At 39.2% G+C, this 22,518-nt stretch overlaps 1 protein-coding gene across 1 annotated transcript in view; it reads left to right on the top strand.

The window, feature by feature from the left end:
* lpin2 (lipin 2) overlaps positions 1-22,518 on the top strand; it is a 104,711-nt gene that overhangs the window by 79,401 nt on the left and 2,792 nt on the right. Inside the window, exons 14-18 of the mRNA XM_043689329.1 lie at positions 7,957-8,105; positions 14,270-14,356; positions 16,628-16,780; positions 19,931-20,045; positions 20,291-20,394. Coding sequence (XP_043545264.1) covers positions 7,957-8,105; positions 14,270-14,356; positions 16,628-16,780; positions 19,931-20,045; positions 20,291-20,394 — 608 coding nt within the window. The remainder of the gene's footprint in view (positions 1-7,956; positions 8,106-14,269; positions 14,357-16,627; positions 16,781-19,930; positions 20,046-20,290; positions 20,395-22,518) is intronic.

Genomic DNA, 22,518 nt, shown 5'->3' on the forward strand with positions numbered 1-22,518 from the left:
TCTGTTCTCTTCTGCTCTCTTCTGGCATGATTGGTGTAATAACATCGCTGAAGGTCTTGTCCAGAAAGATCTCGTTCTCTCGGATGAGCCTAAGGTCTTCGAGTTCTTTCGTCAGCGCTGCAATATGCTCGGTCAATTGCTGAATGTGCACACATTTTCCACACATATACGAGCCAGACACACCAGAGTCGTTGACCTCCCACATCAAGCACGTAGCGCACTGAACCAGCTGGGCAGTCATGTCTTCACCCTCTTCAACTGTGGTGTAATCACTTCACTCAACCTCCTTGTCAAAGATTCCTGAGCTGAAGCCTCACTCTTCGATCTAAACTTCCTTAGATCCTCTTTTTGTGGCACGTCTGTGGACTCTTAAGGTTAGAGGAGGAGGGAAGGAGGGAGACCCTACTTTGTAGGACCTGGGGTTTAGAACACACCCACTCTAATAGTAATCACTTACCTTCCCGACCGGCTTTGCGCTCCGTCTGAACTTCCGCCCAGCTCTCGCCGCTCTCTGCTGCAAAAAGAACTTGTACAATGGAAGGGGAGTGGATGGTTCTCCCAGCTCCCAGCTCAGTTTTTCTCTGGTTTGGTTTTTAGCAATAGTGTGGAAAAAGCTGCTGGACCCAAAGAAGCAGGACCAGGCTGGTACACACTCTCTCTGACATCAGTCCTGTTTGATGTTTCCTTTTGTGCCAAGGGGTGTTTATGGGTATTGTCGCAAGTATTTGGAACAGTATCATTAGGATGATCTTTTGGCTTTACGGAGAAGTTGTTATTTAGTATTCTGTTTTCTGTTATTTGTATTTCATTCAGTAATCCTGTAAATAAATTCTGCTTTGTTTAAAACTAAGTGGTTTGACCAGCGGTGTTTCTCTTGGAATATCTACTTTACATCTGCTTAAAACAACTAGCAAAGTTAGGGTCTGGGCTACCTCCTTGAATGTTTTGTGGGGCCTGGCCTGGTCCATAACAAGTAGCACAAATTGATCTTTACGTGGAGCTCCTTTACCACACAGGAGAGGCCAGAGATTGTTCTGAATCTGGCTTTGATGTGGAGCTCAGTTGCCCTCTTAATTACAGCTCAGGTTGGAGGTCAGTAAAACTGTACCTTTCCCAATAAACCTACAAGATATTTGTACATGGTCTTACAATGGTTGCATGCAAAATTGACATGAGTGCTTGCCGCATCCCCTCTGACCTTGTACATCCAATCCTGTGAATGCATGATCAGTGATGGACAACATCCCACCTTTTTGGTCCTCCCATCATCTTGTAATGTTTGCCAGACTCTTTATCATCTGTCCTTGAGCTGTTTTGATTATTAACCACACTTCAATACTGATTGTTACGTTCCGTCCTACACATTTGTCAGCCATATTATGTCGTTGTAATATTTCAAATTCAGCACTTCATACCCCTTGCTGATCTTGGTACAGATTAAAAAGAATATTGATTTCTACCAATTGTTATATACTTGTAGTATTATCACTAATATAAAGTTATAAATAGTTAAACCTAATTCTGTAATTCTGTGACAAAGCCAACAAGTTTGGGAACAGCTGCCCTCTTATTTGATTTGCAAAAAAGTCGTTTATTCTCTCAGTCATAGTAATACTGCTTCAAAATTGTTTCTGGCCCACCTTTCTGTTATTTGTTTCTTGGTACACTTACAAAGTTATCTTGTTAAACTTTTGTTAACTTTTTGTTCTAATCTTGCAGGCGAAAAATGTTTATTTAAAGGTGTTTGTTGAAACTAGTCTCTGCATCCAAGGCTAACTGCCTTTAGAAGTTTTAGAATAGAATACCTACAGAGTGGAAACAGGCCATAAGCCCAACAGGTCCACACCAACCCTCTGAAGAGTAACCCACCCAGACCCATCCCCCTGTATTTCCCAAGGTTAATACACGTAATGTAAACATCTCTGCACACTATGGACAATTTAGCATAGCCAATCCATCTAACATGCACACCTTTGGATTGAGCCACCATATCACCCGAAGTCCCCAATAACTAATTAAATTTAAACTTGTATTCTTGTACAAACATGTCTACTCTAGTATATAATTATAATTATCTAAAAAGCCTCATCTTGGGTAGGTCAAGCTTTCCCTTTCTGTTTCAAATAAAAATTGGAAATCTAAAATCACATGGTTTTCATCTGAGCTACCTTATCAGAGTCTTACTCCATTATTTTTAGTCCCATCTTAGTAAAACTCTGTCAGTGAAGGCTATGATTTGAGCTATGTGAAATACGACATCAACTAAAATTTTCTTCAGTTTGTTTTTTGTCAGTGAAAAAGAAACCATAAATGTCATTTTGTCAAATTCAGGCATGGGTGACTACAACAGTGACCAGAAAGATAGATGAGGGTAGAGTGGTAGACATGGTTTACATGGACTTCAGTAAAGCCTTTGCTAAAGTTCCATGTGGTAAAGTTAGATCACATGGGATTCAGGAGACTTTTGCCAATTGGATATAAAATTGGCTTGACGGTAGGAGACAAAGGGCAATGGTGGAGAGTTGTTTATCAAGCTGGAGGCCTGTGGCTACCAATGTTCCACAGAGTTTGGTGGGTGGGACAACTGTTATTTGTCATTTATATAAATAAATTGGATGCAAATTTGGGAAGTATGGTTAGTAAGTTTACAGATCACGCCAGAATTGGTGGTATAGTGGACAATGAAAACTGTTAACTCGGATTACAAAGGGAACTTGATCAGCTTAATGAGCCACAGAGTGGCAGTGGAGTTAAGTTCAGATAAATGCAAGGTGCTGCATTTTGGTAAGATGAACAAGAGCAGGACTTGTACAGTTCAGGTACATATCCCTCTATCCCAGCAGCTAAAAACCGAAAAGCTCTGAAAACCAAAGGTTTTCATGGAGCATGCAGCATCAGTCATGTCTGCGTAACATACGAGGTTTTCTTGGCGGGTGAAGGCCGCACCCACTCGACCCATGTGATGGTGTGGCCCAGTACTCTGACGTGTCAGTTGTGTATTGTTTTTACTGTGCTAAATTGTTTAATTTTAGAGTGAAAATCTCAAACATGTGCAGGTACATCAATGGCTAACAATAATATAAGGAAAAAGAAGCGTCTGTCATTATCAATAATGCAGAAAGTAAAGTTATTGCAGAAGCTTTGTCATGGTGTGGCTGTGTGGCATCTTACTGAAGAATATGGTGTCAGAACTACCACTGTCTATGATTTGAAGAAACAGAAAGACGGTGATTACCATCAATTAATGAAAAATAGGAAAACACTGCATAGGGCAAAAAATGAAGATCTTAACCTTGTGTTGATGGAGTGGATTAGACAACGAAGAAGTGAATGTATGCCACTGACTGGTTTGATGGTCATGAAACAAGCTAGAAAATATCATAAAGAACTGAACATTAAAGGCAAATGTCAATATTCAGAACGTTGGCTGCAGAAATTCAAGAAGTGTAATGGTGTGAAATACCTGAAAATCTGTGGCAAAAAGGCTTCTGCTGACCATGAAGTAGCTGAAAATTATGTTGGTGAATTTGTCAAGCTGATATCTGATGAAAGCCTTAGTCCTGAACAAATTTACAACGCTGATAAAACAGCTCTCTACTGGCACTATATCCCAAGAAAAGCATTAGTAACAAATGAGAGAGCACCAACCGGTTTTAAGGAAACTAAGGACAGATTAACAATTCTTGGGTGTGTCAATTCTGCAGGTGCACACAAGATGAAATTGGCAGTGATTGGGAAAAGCAAACATTCAAGATGTTTTAAAGGTGTTCGCAATTTGCCTGTGCATTATTATGCAAACAAGAAAGCATGGGTAACCAGAGAAATTTTTTCTGACTGGTTCAGTAAACACTATGTACCAGCGGCACAAGCTCATTGCAGACAAAGCTGGACTGGAAGAAGAGTAAAATTTTATTGTTCCTTGACAACTGCTCCTCACATCTCCCTGCTGAACAGCTTGTGAAAAGTAATGTTTTTGGAATTTACTTGCCCCCTAATGTGACATTGGTATTACAGCCTTGTGACCAAGGAATTTTACACTCCAAGAAGAGCAAGTATAAAGACTAGTTTTTAAACAGTATGCTTGCTGCAGTCAACAGAGGTAGGAATTCAAGACTTCCTGAAAAGGTTTAGTTTTAAGGATGCCGTTTACACAGTTGCTAATGCTTGGAATGATGTTGATAAAGCAACAAATGGTTGGCGCAGATTCTGGCCTACAATGATGTTTCTTGTAAATGAACCTGCAGATGAAGAGGTTGAAGGATTTCATTCACTGAAGAGAAAAAGATGATAGCAAACCTTGTTACTTACGCACAAAATTTATTGGACGAAAGTGTAAATAAATTACATAAAGCTGACATTGAAGTAATGCTGAACATTGACAATGATGTTCCTGTCATGCATTCCTTGGGCAATGGGAACATTGCTGAAATGGTTTTAAATAAGAGTTCCTATACAACTAAGTGTGAGGATAGTAGTGAACACAGTTGAGAAAGTCCCCATTGACGATATGGTGAAAATGTGTGATCAGTTAATTGCTGGCCTTGAACAACGTTCATTTATCAGTGAGCAAGAGATTATGGCAATTGACTCAGGTTTCTGTCTAAGCAATCTATGTTAATGAGATAGATGACACTTGAAGAAGCCTTTAAAACCGCCACCTGCCATAGTGCTGAAGCTGTGTATGTTTAAGTTTTACCGAATGTTTTTTATGGAAATAAAATGTTGAATATTTGTAGTTGATGTATTTCATGAATTTGTATATATTACTCTATAAGTAGGCTTTGTATATTTAAGTTTTCCCAAATGTTTTTTATGGAAATAAAATGTTGTTGAATATTTATGGTCGATGTATTTCATTTATCAGTACACTACTCTATAAATAAAGTGTGGTAGTATTTCTAGTCTTTACTCACTAAGTAGTATAAATATTCCTTCGTTTTTGCTGCAGTACAATATTTGTTTGATTACGCGTTGCTACATTAGTTCCTTTGAAAATTGCATCACAGACAGGGTAGTAAAGGAGGAGTTTGGTACATTTGCCTTCATTGCTTAGAGCATTGAGTATAGGAGTTGGGATTTCATGTTGTGATTATACAGGACATTGGTGAGGCCACTTTTGAAGTACTCTCTACAGCACTGGTATGCCTGCTATAGAAAAGATATTATTAAATTGGAGAGTGTGCAGAAAGGATTGATTAGGGCATCACCAAAACTTGAGGATTTGAGTTATAAGGAGAGGTTGGATAAGCTTGGAAACTTTTTTTCACAGGAGCTTAGGAAGCTGAGGCATGCCCTTATATAGTTTTATAAAATCATGAGCGGCATAGATAAGATGAATAGCAAAGGTCTTTTCCTGAGTGGAGGGGAATTCAAAATTAGAGGGCATAGGTTTAAGGTGAGAGGGGAGAGATTTAAATGGACCTGAAGGGCAACTTTTTAAACTCAGGGTAGTTCATATGTGAAATGACGTGCCAGGTAGATGCAGGTAAAGTGACAACATTTAAAAGACAGTTAGACAGGCACATGAATTGGAAAGGGAGGGATATGGATCAAACACAGGCTAATGGGATGTTATGACATGGAGGTGAACCCCTCTGTTAATTAAACCAAACACCCAGAAAAGATACTTTCACCTCATAATCTGTAAAAATGAGTGACACAGAACTCCCAAATTCCTCTATTTAAAAGAAATAACATCAATTTATTTTCTAACTCTAAAAGTGAACATTAAACATTGACTATTCACAACTTTAAGCCCCCTTTCTCTTAACTGCTTATTACCTACCTTCAACTCTATAATAATACGTTGTTTCAATAAGACAGTTATTAAAATTACATCAACTTAATTTCAAAACCACATAGCTGCTATCATCTTCTGTGACTTCACTCTTCCAGCTGCTGAATTCCCTTTTTTTTATTGCAAGTATGTTCATATGAAAAGGTATCTTTTGATAGAAAGTGTTTCTGAATTTCTTGGATCGGTCTTGATGGCAGTTGCGTTTTCTCCAGTTTTCAAAATGTCTGCATTTTTATGTCCCTAATATCAGATTGTCTCATTGGTTCGATGTTGATAAAACAATAAATTCAAACTTGATTGGATTTTAGTATCCTGGGCATAATTTAACCTGATTAAATTTGAATTGTTAAAACAGCAACCAAAACTCTGGTATCCATTTCACAGCCAAATATTATATTTTCAATTTTTCAGTACAATCTGGGACTGCCATCTAGACATATATCTCAGTATTTGTAAACTCAGTTCAGAATAGCATTCAGTCTCTTAAGGGTACAGTGCATGCCTTCAACTTCATGATGGGGGCTAGTTTAGTTTAGGAAACTTGGTTGGCATGGACGAGTTTGACTGAACTGCATGACTGACTATAACCACAGTTGAATCTAAAGTTAGTTCATGGCAGAGAGCAAACAGTTATAGTGAATTTTTTTAAAATACATACATAACCAGAAGACTGTTGGTGTGGTTGGCAGTAGGTTTTTTTGTTTGTATCAGTGGTTTACACAGTTAAATGTAGAGAGCATAAGTAATTTGTACTTGCTGCAAAAGTTGGCTGAAGGAGTATTAAAGTGCACAAAGTTATCGCTGCACTAGGCAAGTCAGCAAAACATTGGCAAGTAGAGCCCATTGCTGTGAAATTGAAGGTAATGCGAAGAGCAAACAAGAGAAGGAATATACAATAAGTAATATTGATGTCTAGTGAAACAGATGGACCTTTTGGAGTGTGAGCTTACAGATCTCTGAAGGTAGCAAGGTAAGTATAGTAAGGTGGTCACATCAGCATATGAGGGAAAAGTTGCCTCTTTTTGCCAGGACCCACTATATAAGAGCAGGATGATGATGCAAGGACTGCGTAAAGTCTTTTTCATATTATAGTTTTCAAAGTTTGTGCAAAGATTTGTAGCTCGGGTGCTCGTTGTTGTGGTTCTGTTCGCCGAGCTGGAAGTTTTTGTTGCAAACGTTTCGTCCCCTGGCTAGGCGACATCATCAGTGCTTGGGAGCCTCCTGCGAAGCGCTTCTTTGATGTTTCCTCCGGTGTTTATAGTGGTCTGTCCCTGCCGCTTCCAGTTGTCAGTTTCAGCAGTCCGCTGTAGTGGTTGGTATATTGGGTCCAGGTCGATGTGTTTGTTGATGGAGTTTGTGGATGAATGCCATGCCTCTAGGAATTCCCTGGCTGTTCTCTGTCTGGCTTGCCCTATGATAGTAGTGTTGTTATAACTATGTAAAACCCTGATCAGCACTTAGCATGAAGAATGTGATTAGTAGAGGGGCTGCGGCAAAGATTTACTGGATATTTCTGGTACTGGAGAATGTTAGCTTTGAAGAATCTTATTTGGAGCAGAGGAAACTGAGCAGAAACTTTGAGGTGCCTGAAGTTACAAGGGCCTAGATAGAACCCACTTAGGTCAATAAAATAATTATGATGTGGTCATGCAGAACTTTAATATTGCTAAAAAATAGACATTTTAACAAAGCTTTTCATATTGCCATTCTCCGGACAGTTCGTAAGAAATAACAGCCTAAAGGTAAAATCCTCCTGGGCTGTAAATATATAAAATGCTAGTCTGTTTACTACCTAGTGTTGAACTGATCAATGTAGAGTAGAAATACTACATGTTTGATGTTCAATCTGAGATTGTTATAGAATGCCTCATCCTTCAGGACGAGAGATGAATTAAAAAAATCAACTTGGAATCGTGAACCCCATAGTGTTGTTCTTGAGGGTATGGATGTTGCTCATGGGCATCTTTTGAGCCTCTTAATAATAAATAGCATGTTGGCAATTTCCATTCAGGCTAAATCTTGAAGAATGGTCATTTGGTCAGACTGCTGAAGTATGAAACTTAGGACACTGAATTTTAAAATAAACTAATTGGAGGGCAGTCATTATGTAGAACTGTCTTTTTTAATTTTAAATTTCCTTGTGCATGTTTACATTGTAGGCAAGCCTTAAACTAAAAGAGGGGCCAAATGATGTGGTATTTAGTATAACAACTCAGTACCAAGGTACCTGTCGCTGTGAAGGGACCATATACCTTTGGAACTGGGATGACAAAGTCGTCATATCGGATATTGATGGAACCATAACCAAGTAGGTTTTGTATTTGGAACTACCTGTCTTTTAAAAATGAGTTTGAGATTTTTGTATTTGTACACTTTATTTAGGATAATGAATTGCTTTAAAAAACTACTAAATAGAACATTTTGCATGAACATATGTAATTTATTTAGAGTTAGCCACCTGTTATGTATGACATTTAGTTCATAATATAGTATGCTACATAATGACTTCAGAAAAATATATCTAGTTACTAATCCAGAATTTTGTCTTGTAAATCTCAGAAGCTAAATTTACATTTACATATACCCTTTCTTGCCAGAATATGCATGTTTTTCAGTTAACTATCTCCTTAGTCATAAATTAATTTATGTATTAATTAACCACTTAAGCATATGCAGCAGGCTCCACGACATTGAGAAATTTGTCTGGTTTTTGCACTTCTTGCTAATTTGCTTATTGAACTACCTTCTCTCTCTTTATAGCCTTACTGTGCTTTGTAGTGTTCATTTAATTCCACCCTTTGTACTTTGTATGATCCAGTCTTTCTTCTGTTCTGCCTCATTGTGTCTTTTTTCAGTATCCATAACCCTGAGTCATTCTATAACGACACACTGAACAGCTTCTCACAGTGAAGTTTTTAAGTTTCCACTCAACAGAACCAGGATTTTCAAAAGGTCATCTGCTTTATAGCTCTGTTCTCTTCTCCATTACTGCTTGTATCTGTTCTGAAATTTTTGTGTTTGCGTGTGCAGTGTTTTGAATTTTCCTTTTGTGTTCCCCTTGGCCATTGTAGGGTCATAAATTCTTGGGCCTTCAAATTCATACAAGTACTAGGATGTTTTTCCTCCACTGATCTACAAGTCCATCAGGGTCAGGGGAAGGTTCCCTCATTTTTATCATGGTATCTACCATGGCAATACCGCTAATATCTTGATACATCAGCAGAGGTGGAATAATTATCACTAAGTGTCACTGCACTATTGTCAACAAACTGCCTGGCTCATTAGCCCTGTTTACTAAACCCTGTTTACTATCAGAGATATTTTGCACAGAGTCATAGAAATTTTAAAAGGCATGGAAAGAGGTTCTTTGGCCCAACACGTCCGCACTAATCATTAAACATCCATCTGCTCTAATCCCATTTCCAAAACTTTAACCAGAGCATTTATATTTCACTTGCTCATCTAACTATCAAGGCATCCAGTAGCCAGTATTGCTCTGCACATTTAATATACTGTCTTGGTGAATCACAAACGAAGGTTTGGGAGCCTTGTAATATGGATGTTACCTCCGCAATTACATCTTCACTATAAAGATGATCTATTCCAGATTTTAACTATGACAGACTGCAGTAATTGTTAAAGGATGTAGAACCTGCTAGTAGTGCCCTTGCTCTCCAGTACTTTGTATCTTTCTAAATCTTAAAAATGTGTTGTTGGAAAAGCGCAGCAGGTCAGGCAGCATCAAAGGAGCAGGAGAATCGACGTTTCTGGCATAAGCCCTTCTTCAGGAATGAGTTCTTATCTTAGCCTGCTTGGCACACCCTCCTCATTCCTGAAGAAGGGCTTATGCCCGAAACGTCGATTCTCCTGCTCCTTTGCTGCCTGACCTGCTGCGCTTTTCCAGCAATACATTTTTAAGCTCTAATCCCCAGCATCTGCAGTCCTCACTTTCTCCTAGTTCTTTCTAAATCTTCAATGACTTGCTGAAGAAAGCACCCTATCTCATAACTAATGCACTGCACTATAAGTCAACTGTTTAGAATAACAGTCCTAATCTGTGTCAGCAAGGCACAAAGAAGCACGAATAAGAATATTTAAGTAGTTTTTAGGTAGTTAGTTACTCAAATTTTATGTTTATCAATATCAGCATTGATGTCAAAACAATATTGTTTCCAAAATAAATGAAAGAGATTGTGCAGTTAAGACTGCACAGATAAATATTTAAATTTTCCAGGGCTTGGGGAGAGTGTGGTATGATGAGATGGGGTGGTGGGATGTTTAGAAACATGTACACAGCAACATTTTTTTTCACTCCTGTAACATTCAGTGCTCCTGCAATTCAAATCTTGGTCACGCTTCAGTTTAAATGGTTTACTAAACGGCAACCTGCTCTCTTCAGCTACAAGGACATCTTTCTGGCAAAGTAAATCAAACCATTCCTCATCTATCTCAAATTGTGCATGAATTATATTGATTTCTTTTTCTTTGGCTTACTTGGTGAATCAGTCTTCACCAAGCAGCCAGATATTTCTGCTAACTGTTTCCCCAAAGGTAATGTTTTAGTGCAAGGGTTACTGTTTGGTTTAATTGATTAATTTACAGCTGTACCACTGTTCTGTCCATCTGCATCTTCACCTTTGTGAAGTAGTTGTGATGTATATAATGTGAGAGGACTGCCCACTCCATTACAAGATCCAGTAACTTGAAAACTAAGAAAGCTATGTTCACCAGAATGTGTTCCAGACATTTGCCCCAAGTCATTTGCTCTTTGTTTATGCAGTGGGTGGCATGATGGGAGGATCTGAACAAAGAACAAAACAGCACAGGAACAGGCCCTTTGGTCCACTAAGCCTGCAACAATTCCTATTCCTTATTTAGATCCGCTGCTTATTGTCCATACGGAATTTCTATACCTCATTCGCCTCCCAAATGTGAATAAATCCTGTGCCTCAGTATCTTCTCCAGCAACTCTCCTCCTCAAACAAAGGAACAACATTGGCCATTCTTCAGTCCTCTCGGACCTTGTCTGAGGCTAAAGATGTGAAGATATCTGTTAAGGGCCCAGGTGTTTCCACCCTTACCTCCCATAGTATCCTGGGAAATATCCCATGTGGCCCTGGGGACTTGTCTACCTTAATGCATTTCAAGACACCCAACATTTCCTCCTCCATTATGTTGACCTACCCAAGAGTATTCACACACCTTTTTTCCTGAACCCAACATCCCTCATGTCTCTCTCTGGTGAATACCAATGCAAAGCACTCATTAAGTGTCTCACCCATTTCTTTGGGCTCCAAATACACCCTCTCTTTTATCCTTCAGTGGGCCTACTATTTCCCTAGCTCCCCTCTTGCTCCTAATGTCTGGATAAAACCTTTGGATTCTCTTTAACCCTGCTGGCAAAGGTTATTTCATGGCCCCTTTTTTGCCCTTCTGACTCCCTGTTTGATCTCCTTCCTACTTTCTCTGTCCTTCAAGGACTTCATTTTTTTTTTAAAGTTGCCTTGACCTTGTGTATGCTTTCTTTATGGACTCTGCTGACAGTTTCCCTGTCATCCAGGGTTCCCAAATCCTGCCATTCCTGCCCTTAATTTTCATAGAAACATGCCTGTCTTGCAGTTTAATCAACTTGTAATTAAAAGACTCCCACAATGTTGATCTGGATTTACCCTCAAAAGCTACTCCCAACCAGCATTCTCCAATTCTTGCTTAATTTGGTTATAGTTTGCTTTTCCCCAATCTAGCACCTTCATCTGAAGTCCTCTCTTGTCCTTATCCATAAGTATCTGAAAACTCATGGAATCATGGTCACTTTTTGTAAAATGCTCCCCCACTGAATCTTTGATCACCCGGTAGGGCTCATTTCCCAATACCAGGTCCTGTATGGCCCCTTCCCTCTTTAGTCTGTCCACATGCTGTTTGGAAAAAACCCTCTTGCGCACACCTCATAATTTGCTCCCCGTCCAAACTCACGGCACTGAGAGTGCCAGTCAATATTGGAGAGCTTAAAATCATCCTCCATAACAGTCTTGTTTTCACAATTTTCCAGAACCTGACTAAATATTTCTTCTATCTCCCACTGGCAGCTAGGAGGTCAAATGTCCCCTTGTTCTAGAAGGGGAGTAGAGACAACCTAGATAATTATATGCCAGTGAGCCTTATTTCGGTTATTGCTAGAGTGTTGGAAAAGGTTATAAGAGACAGGATTTATAATCGTCTAGAAAGGAATAAGTTGATTAGGCACAGTCAACACAGTTTTGTGAAGGTTAGATCGTGCCTCACAAACATTGAGTTCTTTGAGATGGTGACCAAACAGGTGTATGAGGGTAAAGTGATTGTGGTGTATATGGATTTCAGTAAGGCATTTGATAAGGTGCCCCACTGTAGGTTATTGCACAAAATATATGGAGAAATGGGTTTGAGGCTGATTTAGTGATTTGGATCAGAAATTGGCTAGCTGAAAGAAGACAGGGGGTAGTGGTTGATGGGAAATGTTCATCCTGGAGTTCAGTTACTAGTGGTGTGTACCGCAAGGATCTGTTTTGAGGCCACTCTTGTTTGTCATTTTTATAAATGACCTGGATGAGGGCATAGAAGGATGGGTTAGTAAATTTGCAGATGACACTCCGGTCAGTGGAGTTGTGGACAGTGTTGAAGGATGTTGCAGGTTAGAGAGGGACATAGATAAGCTGCAGAGCTGGGCTGACAGGTGGTAAATGGAGTTTAATATGGAAAAGTGAGGTTTTTCATTTTGGAAGGAGTGACAGGAATGCAGAATACTGGGCTAATTCTAGGAGTCTTGTTAGTGCAGAGAGATCTGTGTCCATTTACATAGATCCTTGAAAGTCTCCACCCATGCGGATAGCGTTGTTAAGAAGGCAACAGTGTGTTAGCTTTTATTGGTAGAGGGATTTGAGTTTGAGCCACGAGGTCATGTAGCTGTAGAAAACTGCAACACGGTGTGGCTGCACTTGGAGTTTTGGGTACAGTTCTGGTCACTGCATTATAGGAAGGATGTGGAAGCTTTAAAAAGGGTTCAGAGGGATTTACTAGGATGTTGCCTGGTATGGAGGGAAGGTCTTATGAGGAAAGGCTGAGGGACTTTAGGCTGTTCTCGTTAGAGAGAACAAGGTTGAGAGGTGACCTGATTGAGACATATAAGATAATCAGAGGGTTAGATAAGGTGGAAAGTGAGAGCCTTTTTCCTCGATGGTGATCGCTGGCATGAGGGAACACAACTTTAAATTGAGTGGTGATAGATATAGGACAGACTTCAGTTAGTTTCTTTACTCAGTAGATAGGACGTGGAACACCTTGCCTGCAACAGTCGTACATCTGCCAACTTTAAGGGCATTTAAATGGTCACGGATGAGAATGGAATAGTGTAGGATAGATAGGCTTCCGATTAGTTCCACAGGTTGGTGCAATAGCGGGGGCCGGAGGGCTTGTACTGTGCTGTAATGTTCTACGTCTATGGAAGATTCCCATTACTGTGATTGCACCCTTCCTGTTTCTGGGCTCTGCCCATAATGTCTTGCTGCAAGATCTCTCTAGGGAATCCTCCCTCAAAGCAGGTGTTGTATACTTCCTAAACAGTTATACAACTGCTCATCTCTTTTGCTTCCTCCTCTGTCTTGTTTAAACCATATATATCCTGCAACCTTAAGCTGCCAATCCTGTCTCTCTTTCAACTATGTCTGTGCAACCACATCATTGCATGCATTAATCTAGGCTCTAAGTTAATCCATTTTACTTGTTTACTTGTTGAAGCAATTCAATCCACACCTCCAGTTCTGCTGAGGTCAGCAACCTGTCCTTGATTGCTTCACTGCTTAGCTATATTTGTCTTAGTCTCAAGCTTTTCCCCAGTCTCTCTACTTAATAACCTACTGCTCTGGTTCCCACCCTCCTACCCCACTAACATTAAACCCTCCCGAGGAGCACTATCAAACCTCCCTGCCAAGATATTGGTACACTTCCAGTTAGATGCAGCACATGTTCCCAGCTTCCTATATGTTTTCTCATTACCAATGTTTTATTAGGAATTTTGGCAGTTCGAATTTAGGTTGACTCCTCCAACACCCTGATCAGCCTGTGCTCAATCTCTGCAACAGCTTCTCCTTTCTCCCTACAAATCGTCCTCAGTCAGATCTTGGATCTTCTGTGTGATCCAAAGAAAGTGTTTCCTTGCGCCCCCTCAAGTTAGTTGCAAAGTGTTTCAATGTATGCATCACTCAACCACTGATATTGATGAATTGCTTACTTTCCTTTTTTTTTTGGTATCTTAACTGTACAGTGTCTTACTACTCTAATAGTTTACGTCTTACCTCTTATAATAAAATGGTGTAATATTAATGATAAATCTATTTAAAACTGTATACCATAGTACAATAATCTGTTTACAACTTTAGACCTTAAGCTTGGTTGTCTTAGATGCATCATGGTAATGTTCTTGTGTGTACTTCCTTGCAGATCTGATGCCTTAGGGCAGATTCTTCCTCAGCTGGGCAAAGACTGGACACACCCAGGGATCGCCAGACTTTATCATAAGATTCATGAGTATGTGTGGCAATGACTTCTAAGAAAAAATAATGATGCTAAGCAGTTCTGAAATGGTGGAATCTGTCTTCTTTCCTCCTTCCTCTTCCCCCTCCCACTCACCCACCCAATCTACACTGCCCTGAGGCAATATCTACTTTGTGAAATATGGTTCCATGGCACTGATTGTCTCCCAACACTCTGCCCATTGGGTCTTTATTCATTTGAGTGTTGACTGCTTGATCAAATTGAAAGTCACAATTGAGTTTGATTTCACCTGGCAGATAGAAATGTATTCTTCCAGCAGTTGTGTTGAATAGTGATCAACATAAAATGCCTGTTAAATTTAACTCTTGCATTTAAAAATGCCTGAATAAATTGTGGCATTGATCCTCAGTTAATTTTCTGGTATGTATGATTCCATAATACATTGGTTATATAAAATCACTGGATAATATTAGTAGCCCTTCATATCCCTTGGCAGTATGCAGGTGCAAATATATTCTGATTACAGGAAGAGTAAAAGCCACAAAACAGACAGCCTGCTTTAGCAAATTTTGATGTTACTTCCCAGACAATGTGCAGGTGGATTTGTCCAGCATTTGGTTGAGATTCTGCAAACAGTGTATTAACTTGATTTTGCTGAAGTGTTGAAGATCATTTCAGTTTTTTTCCATGTGATGCTTAAAAGCTTTTGAGCATTGCCTCTGGCAGCAGGCATAGCAACATTAAACTTTGGGAAGAAAGTGTGGCTCATTCATGACCAGTTATTGGAAAAGCAATCTGACAGCATCTAGCAATAAAGGTGTAGAGAAATGTAACACAGTGGTATTGTCAGCGTACTAGTGAAAGATTACCCTTTATCTGTGGATTGTGGCTCCAGGAGGTAGCAGGTAGAAAAGAGAGCTGAGGGTAATTTTCCCCAAATATTCTGGAGGTTATGTTTGAAAAGAGAGAGCATTGCTGCAGACTGGTTGGTTGTCATCAGCAAGGAATGAGTTGTTTAACCAAGTGTAAACAGTCCTTGGATTTAACCGCCTCTCTCTCCCGCCTCTCTCTCCCGCCTCTCTCTCCCGCCTCTCTCTCCCGCCTCTCTCTCCCGCTTTCTGGAGTTTCCTCAATTCATAAAGATCTGTGCTGCTTCAATTCAATTGATAAAACGATTCACAAATTTAATTTCTTCACCATTGGCCTTCAGCTGCTTAGGTTCTTAATTCTCGAATTTCTTCCATCAGCACCCCTCATACCTCTTCCTAGGACACTCCTTTCAAACTTAATATCAGTAGTTGTTTTGCCTGAATATTTCCTCAAGTGGCTCAAGGTCAAACTTTATGTAAATTATGATTTCAGTAGTTCCAAGACTACTTACTTTACCCTCAATGGTGTCCATTTTTTAAAAAAAGACCCTAACATTTTGTCACTTGACTACAAACACTCGTCTCTAGACTACTTGCAAGTCTTTGTCTTGATTGAACTATATGTAGAAAGTTTTCAAAGTAGAATACGTTTGCAATACTGTTTTTCATTTTTTAAATAGTAATAGTTGTCTATTGCTTGTGTGCATTTCTAAGTATAAACTCAATATATTAAAACTAAGATATGGAATTCTCGGAATGTTTCAACATTATATCGGTTCACCAAAAAGTAGTTACATCAGTGATATTGTGTGGAGCAGAGTCAAATGATGTACATCATAAAATAGGACAAAATATATTTAATATTTTAATTACTTCCAACAAAACTGATATTTGTCATATTCACAGATTATAGACATTATGGCTTTTCCGAGAGAAGTTCTTGACTTTTCTGAAGGCAGGAAAAATAATTTCCAAAATGTTATTGCCTAATTCCTCATAATTAAGTCCAGCTTAAGCCCATGAAGAAATCATTTAGCCATCCCCTTAACTAGAAGATGGGATGAATGCAAGATGTGACTTTTATTATTCCATAAATCCCCATTCCCTGTCCATATTTTTGGATTTTTTTATTCTTTTCAGATTTGTTTTCAGATGATGCTAAGATCCTTAGCTGCAGTAAAACACACACACTCTCTTGTGTGACTATGAAGGTAGATAGACAAAAAGCCACAATTCCAATTTCACCCAGATATAAAGTTGGGAGCTACATAGGCAAACCACAAAATAAATGCTGATTTTAATCCACTTTAACAATAGTAATTATGATGTGAAATAATTACCTTTGCACATGAACTAATTGAAGTTGTGGTGATTTTAAATGTAATCCAGTTTATTAATTATGATAGTGAAGCTTACTGTTCTGTCTGTTTTGAAGGAATGGTTATAAATTTCTGTACTGTTCTGCACGTGCCATTGGGATGGCAAACATGACAAGAGGATATTTGCACTGGGTGAATGACAAAGGAACAATACTTCCTAGAGGGCCCTTACTGCTTGCTCCTAGCAGTCTTTTTTCAGCATTTCATAGGTATGTGATAGGATTTTGAATAAATAAACATCGTTTTGCATTTGCGTGACAAAATATTGTTTCAATGTTTAAAAAGAGTCTGTTGGTGTCCATTTGAAAGTTGCCACTGATATATTGAACTAAGTTTTGCCACCAGGTGTTAAGGGAAGGTTATGTTCCCAATTCAGGGGAAGGTGGGATTCTGGCATATTACTATTGGTGTCCAATTAACAGAGGTTGCCACCAAAGCTGTGATATCCTGTTAAAAATAGTATATTACTCCAAGTTGTCAGTTGTGCAATATGTTAGAGGAGAACTTCAACTAGCATGGGTCTATTAGCGCCCGCACTTTGTTCGTAAGATATTGTAAAGCTATAAGCTTAAGAATTTTACTTGAAGCAACAACACGTTGAGACAATGCATATTTCATTTCCAAACTGACCTGCACATTATTGGATATTTGAAGAAATCCATTTCAAAGAAAATCTCCTTGTCGAGCCATGGATGATGGACAATTAAACAGCTCACTGGAGGAGAAGGTTCCACAAGTACTCCCCTCCTCAATGATGGAAGAGCCCAGCACATCAGTGCCAGAAATAAGGCTGAAGTATTTGCAGTAATCTTCAGTTGATGTCCCGAGTAGATGATCCATCTCCGCCTCCAGTGGTCCCCAGCATTATTTGCCAGTCTCTAGACGAGTGTGCTGAACAATTTAAAAATGTAAGATTTGGTTGAAACAAATAGCTGGGGTTGCATTACCATGGAACAGAAACAAATTCAAATTCGGCCACTCAGTTTAAATTTTGCCCCAGATACCAAAATCCAATCAAATTTGAATTTTACTGTTTGGAATGACACCAAACCAATGAAATGATCTGATGTTTTGGGGTATAAAACCGGACATTTTGAACAGTTAGGGAGAGAACAGCCAAGAACACCAACTAGTATAGACTGCTAGCTGAATAGCTCTCTAAAAGGTGCATATCCATAAGATATTTGTGCAGCAGAGGACCAAAGCCAACCTAGAGAAATCTACAGAGAAAGAGTGACATCCAATGACGACAACTGGGTTTGAAATTGATTTGCTGTAAATTTGAGGGAATTTATCGGACCAGCATTATAGAATGGGAGGTAAAAGATAGGTTTAAGAGAAAGGAGTTATGAATAGTTGTGGTTTTTAATGTTCTCTGTTGGACTTGAAGAATAAAATTGTTAATTTTTACTTCTGGGATGGTTCTTTGCCACTCAAAATTTAACAGATTACGGAGTGAAGTCAGCAGAGAGGTTTATCCTGTATTGTAACAACTACGTGGTGTCAAGAAAACATTGTCACAGCCTTTGCAATATCCAGTTCCTTCAATGTTCCAGCAATAGTACTGAAGAGTTGTGCTCCAGAATGTGCTGCTCTCCTAGCCAAATTGTTCCAGTACAGCTACAATACTGGCATCTACCTGACAATGTGGAAGGTTTACTCTGGTATATCCTGTACAGAAAAAGCAGGACAAATTCAAACAGGTCAATTACTGCCCCATCAGTCTACTCTTGATCATCAGTAATGTGTCATCAGCAGTGCTATCAAGCAGCACTTGCTCAGCAATAACTAACTCACAGGTGTGCAGTTTGGGTTCTGCCAGGGCCACTCAGCTCCTGACCTCATTACAGTCTTGGTCCAAACATGGACAAAAGAACTGAATTTCAAGGTGAGGTGAGAGTGACACCCTTGACATCAAGGCCACATTTGATAGTGTGCCTTCAAGGAGCCCTAGCAACACTGGAAATTGGAGCAGGTTCTCTGATTGGGGTCATACCTGACATAGGAAGATAGTTGTGGTTGTTGGAAGTCGGTCATTCTCCGTTTCAGGACATCTCTGCAGGAGTTCTTTCGGGCAGTTTCTGAGGCCCAACACCTTCAGCTGCTTCATCAATGACCTTCCCTCTATTATAACATCAGAAGTGAGGATGTTCATTGATTGGTGCTGAACATTGCACATTGAAGCAGTCCATATTTAAATACAACAAGATGTGGACAATATACAGGCTTGGGCTGACAAGTGGCAAGTAATATTGCACCATACAAACACCATGTAATGACAATATCCAATAAGAGAGATGCTAACTATCTCCCCTTGATATCTCTAGAGTTACTATTGCTGAATTCCCCATTATTAGTACCCTTGGTGTTGCCGTTGACCAGAAATTCAACTGAACACTCAGTATAATTAGTGGTTACAAGAGCAAGCCAAGGACAAAAGAATACTATGGCAAGTAACTCTCCACCTGTCTCCCCAAAGCCTGTCCAACATCTACAAAGCACAAATCAGGATTGTGGTAAAATATTCTCCACTTGTCTGGATGGGTGCAGTTCCAATGACACAAGAAACTTGGTACTATACAGGACAAAGCTGCCTGCTTGATAGGGACCACATTCACACACACCGCTACCAGTGCTTGGTTGCAGCAATATGTACCATCTACAAGATGCATTGCAGAAATTCACCAAAGATCTTTAGACAGCACCTTTCAAAGGACCAAGGCAGCAAATGCAATTGTGCTGTTCGTATGCAGGTTTCCCTTGAACCTGCTTGCCATCCTGACTTGGAAATACATTGCTGTTCCTTCAATGTCATTGGGTCAAAATCCTTGAATTCCCTTCTAAGGACATTGTGGGTCTACCTACAGCATGTGGACTGCAGTGGTTCAAGAAGTCAGCCCAACACCACCCTTCGGAAGTGCAACTCAAGACAAGCAATGAATGCTGACCAGCCAGCATTCAACACTTCCCGCAAGTGAATAAGTAAATAATTCACAGTAGAATTGGTGTTGCATGTAAGGACTATGAATTAACATTACAATTTTTAAATATACCTTCAGTCATTTGTCAGGAACAGTTTAACCCTGCTAACGGTAGTTTCCAGATAGTAACATTGGCTACACTTGAGCTGGTTTTCCTTGTAGGTACTGCTTGTTTGTTTATGCTGCTAGTAGTTGCATGACAGAAATGAGGAGGTGCTCCATTCAAAGTCAGGAAAAAAAGACTTTGTGAAAATTGAACACTGGGAAATACTTTAGCAACATATGCAAAAAAGCTTTCCTGAATAGGCAGTGGTTCAGTTCAATCACTGCATCATGTGCTCATGATATTTGTTTGATATTATACTTGTCTGGTTTCAGGGAGGTAATAGAGAAGAAACCAGAAAAGTTTAAGATTGAATGTTTGAATGACATCAAAAGTTTATTTACTGTTTACAACCAGCCTTTCTACGCTGCTTTTGGAAACCGACCAAATGTAAGTAATTGGTAGTACTGTGTACTTAATGCCTTTTACCCTATATTTTGAATCTGTAGAGACTAGATACAAATAGTACATTTTAATGTTTTTTTTTAAACAAATGCAATATTTTTCAGTTTCAAGTATAAATAAGGCTTTTTGCCCTCAGTTTTGTAATGAACAGCGCTTAGTATTTCTAGACCTCAGGGTACCAAAACAATGTAAATTTAATATTTGCTTTTTCTATCCTAATTTCTTTTAAGGATGTTTGTGCCTACAAGAAAGTAGGAGTTCCAGACTACAGAATTTTTACAGTAAATCCAAAAGGTGAACTGATACAGGAGCAAACTAAGGGCAATAAATCTTCGTGAGTATTCTGGTTAATGGAATTTCTGAAGCACTCAGTGCAGAAAAATTGTTTATTTAATAAAATGACTGAAACATGATTGTAAAGTTTTGAAAAACAATATACCAATTTTTAAAAATTGTTTAGAATCATCCAAACTGGAAAATTAAAACAGTAATTGTGACTAATTTGGGCTAACGAAATACTTTTATAGGGAAGAGTAAGTGAGTATACTATTTGCTCCTTGCAGCCATAACTGCTATGTATTTTGTTTGTCATCTGGCATGCTGTCCCCTCCTTCCATCCATGACTCCCAGCAGTACATATTTTAATTAATATTAAATTTGTCTGAGCTGAATATGCTGACACTTGACATATCCCAGCAATTAGACTTATGAAATGCTTTTTTGCAATGGGATTTACAAATTTCTTGTTGGTATGCTGCTTCTTTGATATGCTTCTGTGATGTGCTTCAAATCTTACTGCTTTCCAGCTTGGTACTTCGCTGCAATTTCAGCAATACCTGTTCCAGTATCTTTGATTCACACCTGCATTTTCACAAATGTTGTTAACTGGGAGATGTTATGACCAGACCTTTTGTCCTCAATTGATTACAGTTCCAGAATGAATACTTCAAACTGTTCAGTTCCAGGGTGAAGAGAGATGAATTGACTCCTTTATTCACCAATCCTTTTGGTTATAGGTTCATTTAGAAAGGATACCTTGTGGATACATTTCTCCCAGACCCAAGTTAGTAGTTTTTAAATAGAGCCAATTTAAAAAGATTATTCATTTCTATACATGAAAAATTAGTGACTCAACACAAATACCTCTTATTTCTAAACTTAAGAGCTCAAAGGACAAGAAGAGTTTGGAACTAAGGTCAAAAAATGTCTACAGTCCTTCAGGGTTCTGACCCATGGTTATGACAGAGGTTGTCAGTATCAAATATGGGTGTGTGAAAATGTTCAGGTCAAAAGGAAGACTTAGCTTTATATAGCATTTTCAATGACCAGACAATCCAAAGCACTTCACTGTAATTCTCTACATTATAATGACTGAGAAACCATTTGCCAGAGCTTGCTGTGTACAGAGTGTTAATGACTGCTTAACTTTGTTTTTGTAATGGTGATTAAGGGATAAATGTTGGTCAGATTAATAGTGCCATGCAATCTTTTACATTCACCTGAAAGTGCAGGTGGGGCTTAGGTTAGTGTCTCATCAATAACACTGCCTCATATTGCTTTAGAGTGCTAGGCTGTTCTCAAGTCCTGGAGTGGACTTTGAATCCATTAAGGTTCAAATAGGGCAGGCTGTGGCATAGTGCTATTGTTGCTAGACTAGTAATCCAGAGATGTAGGGAAGGTCGGCAACCTGGATTCTAATCCCACTATTGCAGATGGTGGAATTTGAGCCCAATTAAATCTGTAGATCAAAGGTCTAATGATGGCCGTGAGCTGTCATGATGTTGCTAATGTCGTTACCTGATCAACATGTGACATAGAGCAATCTGGTTGACTCTTAACTACCTTCTATGGCCAAGCCAGCCATTCACTTTGACTCCAAAGAAGTGAATTAGACCAGACTCAAACATCATCTACAACCTAAGGCTTTCACCCTACAGTTAGCATCAAGCTAGGAGATCAGCCCTGATTGAATGTGGGGAGGCATGCCAGGAGCAGCATACTTAAAACGGAAGTGTCAACCTGGTGGCGCTACAACATAGAATGACTTGGGTATTAAATAGCCTAAGCAGCAAATAATAGGGCTAAACAAGTCCATCGGCAATGGATCAAATTCAAGCTCCACCCTCCATCTAAACACATCCTCAATGTGTTTGAGAATCCACCACATTCCACAAGATGAGGCTGAAGCATTTGCAACAATCTTTGACCAGAAGTACTGAGTGGAGGATCCATCTTGGCTTCCTCTGATGTCGCCAGTGTCATAGATGCCAGGTACAAAGAAGTAACAGCACTATATGGACATGCTTGAAATTCTTCTAGATTTAGTATGAACTCGTTCATTATGTACTTAACATATGTTAGGATTTGTAGTCTTGAGAGGCATCCTTTAGCAGAATGTAGAATATTACAACACGATACAACATTGCTTTACACATGAAACAGTCCTCTTCTCACATCT

Source organism: Chiloscyllium plagiosum, chromosome 4 (genome assembly GCF_004010195.1).
Source record: "Chiloscyllium plagiosum isolate BGI_BamShark_2017 chromosome 4, ASM401019v2, whole genome shotgun sequence".
Taxonomy (NCBI): Eukaryota; Metazoa; Chordata; class Chondrichthyes; order Orectolobiformes; family Hemiscylliidae; genus Chiloscyllium; species Chiloscyllium plagiosum.